Source organism: Portunus trituberculatus, chromosome 50 (assembly GCF_017591435.1).
Source record: "Portunus trituberculatus isolate SZX2019 chromosome 50, ASM1759143v1, whole genome shotgun sequence".
Classification (NCBI taxonomy): domain Eukaryota; kingdom Metazoa; phylum Arthropoda; class Malacostraca; order Decapoda; family Portunidae; genus Portunus; species Portunus trituberculatus.
The window spans coordinates 29,441,133-29,447,882 of record NC_059304.1 but is presented as its reverse complement, the minus strand read 5'-3'; the positions used below and the strand labels follow the sequence as shown (position 1 = coordinate 29,447,882).

At 40.4% G+C, this 6,750-nt stretch overlaps 1 protein-coding gene across 1 annotated transcript; it reads right to left on the bottom strand.

Moving 5' to 3' along the window:
* Window positions 1–4,720: 4,720 nt before the first annotated feature.
* On the bottom strand, window positions 4,721–5,948 carry LOC123499954 (tigger transposable element-derived protein 1-like). Its single transcript, XM_045248485.1, has 2 exons — window positions 5,194–5,948; window positions 4,721–5,024 (listed from the first exon to the last, which is right to left on the bottom strand). Exons 1-2 carry the CDS (start codon window positions 5,946–5,948, stop codon window positions 4,721–4,723), a joined length of 1,059 nt encoding a protein of 352 aa, XP_045104420.1.
* Window positions 5,949–6,750: the final 802 nt, after the last annotated feature.

Here is a 6,750-nt window from a genome sequence, read left to right as displayed (position 1 = left end):
GCTGTCAGGCTGATGTGGTCCAGGGAGGATAGATTTTGCACACCGGGAGTTATTTATATATTTCTGTTATTTATTTGTGTACTTTTTCCCCATTGGATGATAAACTGGTTGACTTAACCGTTACGTTCAGCCTGTGTGTTGAGTTAGGATAGTGTAAGGTCAAATGCACCTAATAGCTATGCGGAAGATCGAGCAAGCACAGGTGATTTTTAAATGTACTTACAATTCGTTCACTATTTTAGATCCGTAAAATTGGAGCCTTTTTAATGTTTCTCTTTTATTCACTGCTTTCCAGTAGACAACAAGCACGAGTTTGGAAAAATTGGATTTTTGGGTAGGGAGGCAAACACTGAAACAGTATTGACCAACTTTCATTAAATTTTATGTAGAATATTTATGAGAGTGGCAAATTGAGTGAGCATCTTTCCCATCTTTTATGCAGGTGGCCAGAGAGCAAAAGAGAAACTGGCTACAATTCTTACCATGTATTCTTACCCTGATGAACTACCTGACCCTGTTAACAATATATAAGCCACACTCTGTTATCAGACACAAGCTTAGCTTAAGTGCCTTTAAGCTTTCAAGTTAGGTTAGATGTACAATAATTGTGTACAATAGGAGTTCCTTTAATTGATTTCTATTACACTTAGGAAATGCTGATGTGGGCTGGCTTAATTTGGTAAGGGTAAGATGCCAAGAGATAAACCATGTAGAAAATTTGTGGTATTTATAGATAATGAATCCATGCTATCCTCTATCTCCCCCAAACAAGACCTGTGTGGAATTTGAGGTTTTAAGGATGGGAATGTAAAATAGGTAAAATATGGGAGTTTAAAATTTCCCTTATAATTTCAAATTTTTGTGACCTAACCTAACTTAACTTTCTTCCCCATGGATCCCTTACTAGGACTACCCTAACATAACTGGTAAAAATTTACAACATGGCCTTCATTTGCTAAATATGGTAGTTTGGCTCCATAGAATTTTTATGGGAAATACAAAGTTTGGTCTATTTTGATTTCCCCCACCAACTAAACCAAAGCAAACTTAATCTAAACTAAGTTACTGACTAGGACTAATAGTAAACATTAACCTAACCTAAACTTGCTGGAGGGCCTATGCCCCCTCTCTCTTCATGGATGCCCTACAGTAATTATGACATTGATCTAACCAAGCATAACTTAATATAGCTTTTTTATTCAAGAGGGGAAGAACTGGGCAAGGGCAAGAAAATTATCCAACAAAAGGCTCTCTTAGATGTCAATCCCTGAGTAGGGCCAAGAGAATTAGCCAAAAAATTTGAATAAATGTCTTGAAAACTTCCTCTTAAGGCATGAGGCCAGAAGGGAGGGGGGATCCTCCATAGCATATGGTATTTTTTATGGGTTTGAATTTTTAGTGTTTTGTTTATTGCTATTAAATTATGATATCCAGTGAATTTCGCTAACTTTAAGTGAGGGAGTAGGGAGTAATGATGATGTCACATTTCCTTTTTTTATTTCACAGTCTTTATTTCTTTATCAATCATCTGGAAAAATGCATACATTGTTGTTATATCTACATTTTGTTCGGTTAAAAATTTCACTTATGTGTTTAGTTTCCGGGAAAAAAAGAATAAAGATTTTTTCACCTTTAATTTTCTGCACTTTAATTTTTTTATTTATTTTTCATTTTTTGGAAATTTCCTCCAATGTTAAAATACCCCTTTAGTTATAATTTCCATTGATACCTTACAATAGACAAAAAAACACTGAGTTCATAAAGATTTTTTTTCTCGCTTCATCACTGTCCTGCTGTTTGTATTTGTTTGATTGGCATGAAATCTTCGCACAGTATTTTTTATACCATGTTTACTCTCTAGAGTAGGATAAGGCATCTGGTAGCCCCTTTTAAAAAGGCATTAATCACATAAGTGAGGGTTTCAGGATGTGCCACCTCCCAACATGACGTGCGTGCTCCTACTCTCGTGTATGGTTGAGTATTGATGTGAGGATCGAGTGGGAAGACATGCTCTACTGTATAGTAGGATGTCAAGTGGCAACATTTACACAAAAGAAAATGCATTTTTCTATATAAATTCCTTATGTACAAGCTCTGATGCACATTGCATGTGGTAGTGCATGAGTCATACTATGACACAACAACGTGGCGTATTTAAATGCGTCCCAGGAGGGATTTTCTGGCATTTTAGGGAGAAAACAACTTCTCCACTTAAAAGTTTAGGGTGTTTTGGGGAGATTGAGCAAAGAAAACAAATTTCTTAGATTTCTCAGAAATTCGTCAAATTCTTGGACTGGACCCTTGAATGAGTTCAAGTTATAAGTAGATGGCAATACAGAAGCAGGTAAGGAGTTCCAGGAAGGGATAAATGATTGAGAATACTGGTTAACTCTTGCTTTTGAGAGGTGGACAGAATAGGGATGAGAGAAAGAAGAAAGTCTTGTGCACTGTGGTTGCGAGAGGAGGGGAGGCATGCATTTGGCAGGATCAGAAGAGCAGTTGGTATTGACTTCTTCACTCTGGGCAACAGAAAATGGCTCTTGGTGCCATAACTGAACTATGTGGGGGTGGGGAGATATCTGACTCAGGCATCTCTCTCTCTCTCTCTCTCTCTCTCGCTCCGTTATGGAACAAGGATGATGGTATGTGATTTTCATAATACAGGCAACCCCCGCTTAACGAACGGGTTACGTTCCAAAAAAAACGTTCGTTGTGCGAATTTTTGTTAAGCGAACCAATTATAACAAGTTTGACCTCTGACTTGAACTTTCATTGAAAGTAAACAAAGCGAGAGTGCATCATAGTACAGTAAAAGGTTCAATAAAAGTAAAAATTATGAAGTTAAACATTTAAGCAGTTTAATTTAAAACTAAGTCATTATAATGTACACTAATGAATTTATGTAACTTTATAATGTTGATGATCTTAAATTTATGAAGGGAGGGAGAGTGGAGCGGGAAAGACGCTAGCTGGCAACCTGTGGAATGTAAAAAAAGGACACATCATTGTACCGCATACGAAACTTATGTACCACATTTCCACAAGGCTTTCCATTTTATCCATTACAGAGTCACGAGTTCAGGTGGTTCTTTTAGCTTGCAAGGAAGATAAGGTCTCACCAGCCTTCTTAATAGTCTGCTGACTTGAAAATAGTAGAGACACTAGATGGAGTCAAGATGGTGGCGAGCAATGCTATTAGTTTTTCTCGCCTCTCTCATGTCTGGGAATAATATCCAGCTTCACTTCGAGAGTAAGAGACTTCCTGGGCTTCTTAGCAAAGCAAGGCGACATTGCAAGGCTGGTTGTAGGGCGTCTTGGTGGCATTGAGTGTGAGATGACAAGCTGGTGCTGGACCCTGTTTTTGTTTTGAACTAAGAGCGGGGAAGGGTAGGGGGAGTGAGTGGTGCGTGTTTTGTCCATGAGCGGTGCTGGTGTATTAAAAAACCTGTTGGCTTGCATGATACGGCGGGGGTTTCAAACGTGGAAAAAATTACCTGGATAAAATTTTGTTAAAGCGAGTTTGGTGTTCTTTATACGAGCAGATGATAGTAAAAGGAAATGTTCGATGTGTGAATGTTCTTTAAGCCTGTACATACGTACATTAAGAAATAAACCCGAGTAAATTTTAGAAGGAAAATTATAGTTTACCATCATCTGAAGATGACAAATGAAAGAAAATGTTCACTTTCACCTCACGACATTTAACTGACGTCTCCGGTAGTAGATGAGATGCTCGTATCGTCAGTTCCATGTCAGTTCAATGCTAGACTCCACGTGGTCCGCTCGCTCTTCTTTCTGCGCTTCGGTCGATGTGGTTTTCCCTTGCCGGCCTTTTCAAGTTGTCCTGGTTAGTTTTCCACCTTTGTCATTTTTTGCTCCTGGTGCATGTACATATATGATCCAAGGACATATATGTTAGCACTACTATGATACACATATATGATCCAAGGACATATATGTTAGCGCTACTGTGATTACACATACAGGCAACCCCCGCTTAACGAAGGGGTTGCGTTCCTGAAAAACACTTCGTTAAGCGAAACTTCGTTAAGTGAACCAACTATAACATTTTGACCCCTGAATTTATTTATTTATTTATTTATTTATTTATTTATTTTTTATTTATTTTTTTAGACTTGAACTTACATTGAGAGTAAACAAAGCGAGAATGCATCATAGTACAGTGAAAGGTTTAATGAAAGTAAAAATTATGAAGTTAAACATTTAAGCAGTTTAATCATGATGTACACTAATGTATCTATGTAACTAACTTTATGGCTGATTATCTTAAATTTATGAAGGGAGGGAGAGTCCTCTTCTTCTTGGAGGTAGGTTGGGGCTGTGCAGGCTATATGTCACAGCCTCTAGTGCCCCAAAAGTGCAGTATGCGGTGGCCTGAGACACAACAAGGGAGGGAGAGTGGAAAGACACTAGCCGGCAACTGTGGGATGTCAACAAACGGCGCATCATTGTACCGCATACAAAACTTACGTACCATTTAAGCACCTTGTTTTACAACAAATTATAAGTAGTAGTGCAAATATTACTTACACATTCAGTCAGAATCTGATGAGTAGCTAATGCTTATGACGTCTAGTGACTCAGCAGCTGGTGAGTCACCAGACATCATAAGCATTACCGCATACAAAACTTATGTACCATTTAAGCATCTTTTTTTTACAACAAATTATAAGTAGTAGTGCAAATATTACTTACACATTCAGTCAGAATCTGATGAGTAGCTGATGCTTATGACATCTGGTGAGTCAGCAGCTGGTGAGTCTTGGTCACGGGGGAATGAAGTGGACGCCACAGGAGAGGAGGGCGTGTATGACCTTGAAGAGATGGACTGAGCAATATCTCTTGAGAGTGAAGGTGTTGGTGACACTGATGATTTGGTGGAAGGAGTGGATGGCCTGAAGTAAGACTCGATTGATGGTTGTATAGCCTTGCGTCTCTTCGCAGCCAATATTTCTTTGTAACAACCGAGTGCTTTTTCTATCTCATGGGCTGCAGTAGAACTCCTGGCATGATTTGGATCCACTTCTTTCAATGAATCAATGGCACTCTATTTTGCAAAAAAATTCTTGCAAAAAGTTAACTGTTAGCACTCGTTCTTTCTCAGGTTCGGTCGTTTCCTGGTGAGCTCGCTCATTTAACATTTCCTCAAGTTTCTCGTTAGTCAGGGGTTGCCTGTGGCTGTCCAGCAACTCCTGAACATCATCCACCTCCTCAAAGCCAGCATGGTGTGACAGCCGAACAATGTCTTTACGGAAGTCGGTGACGCTGACAGGGACGAATCCAGTAAAGTTAGCGACCACTTCAGGCCAAACTTTACTCCAGGCTGCATTCATAGTTTTGTTATCCACCTCATTCCATGCCGTTGTGATGTTATCAATCCCTTTCTTGATGTTATAATTCCGCCAGTATTGCTGGATGGTGAGCTCAGGATTGCTGTCCAGTGCCTGCACCAACTGAGCCATAGTGCGTCGCTGGTAATAGGCTTTAAAGGTGGCGATGACAGTCTGATCCATGGGCTGGATTAAGGATGTAGTACTTGGTGGCAAAAAAAGGACTTCTATGTTATCAGCCCAATCTTCCATGGCACATGGGTGGCTTGGTGCATTATCAGTGAGCAGCAGGAATCGGTTAGCTATGTTATTTGCTGCTGCATATTCCTTTAATTTTGGTGAGAGATACTCACACACATAATCTTGGCAAAGGGACGAAGTGAGCCAGGCCTTCTTATTTGATTTCCAAATAACTGGAAGTTGTGCCTTTGTGAAGCCCTTCAGTGCCCTACGGTTCTCTGACTGGTAAATAACGAGAGGTTTCAGCTTTAGGTCGCCCTCAGCATTACCACCGAGTGTGAGAGTTAGCCTATCCTTGGCTGCCTTAAATTCTGGAGCTTTCTTTTCTTCCTGGGAGATGAAGGTCTTAGATGACATTTTTTTAAAAATACAGGCCAGTTTCATGTAGATTAATTACCTGTTTACTACAATAGCCACCACTTGAGATATGCTGCTTTAAGACAAACAGAAATGCATCAGCAGCAGGACGATCAGCACTGGCAGACTCACCTGTTATCTGTATGTTGTGTAAACCAGCTCGCTTACGGAAACGATCAAACCACCCCTTGCTTGCACCAAAGGGAGTCTTTGCTTTTTCCTCCTCAGGTAATTGTGCTTGGATATCTTCCCAGAGTGAGTGTGCCTTGGCAGTGATGAGCGCGGTAGATACAGCCATGCGGCAACGTACCTGGTCATTAATCCACATTTCCAAAAGACTTTCCATTTTCTCCATTGCAAAGTCACGAGTACGGGTGGTTCTTTTCGCTTGTAAGGAAGTTAATGTCACACCAGCCTTTTTAATAGAATCTGCTGACTTGAAAATTGTAGACACAGTAGATAGAGGTAAGCCATGGTGGCGAGCAATGCTAGTAGTTTTCTCACCTCTCTCGTGTCTGTGAATTATATCGAGCTTCACTTCGAGAGTAAGAGATTTCCTTTTCTTCTTTGCAATGGTAGGTGACATTGCAGGGCTGGTTGCAGGGCGTTTTGGTGGCATGTTGAGCGTGAGATGAGGAGCTGGTGCTGGACACTGTTATTGTTTTGAACCAAGAGCGGGGAAGGGAAGGGGAGTGAGAGTGGTGCGCCTGTTGTCCACGAGAGGCACTGGCGTATTCAAAAGGCTGTCGGCTTGCGTGATACGGCGGGGCTTTCAAACTTGGAAAAAATTACCTGGATAAAA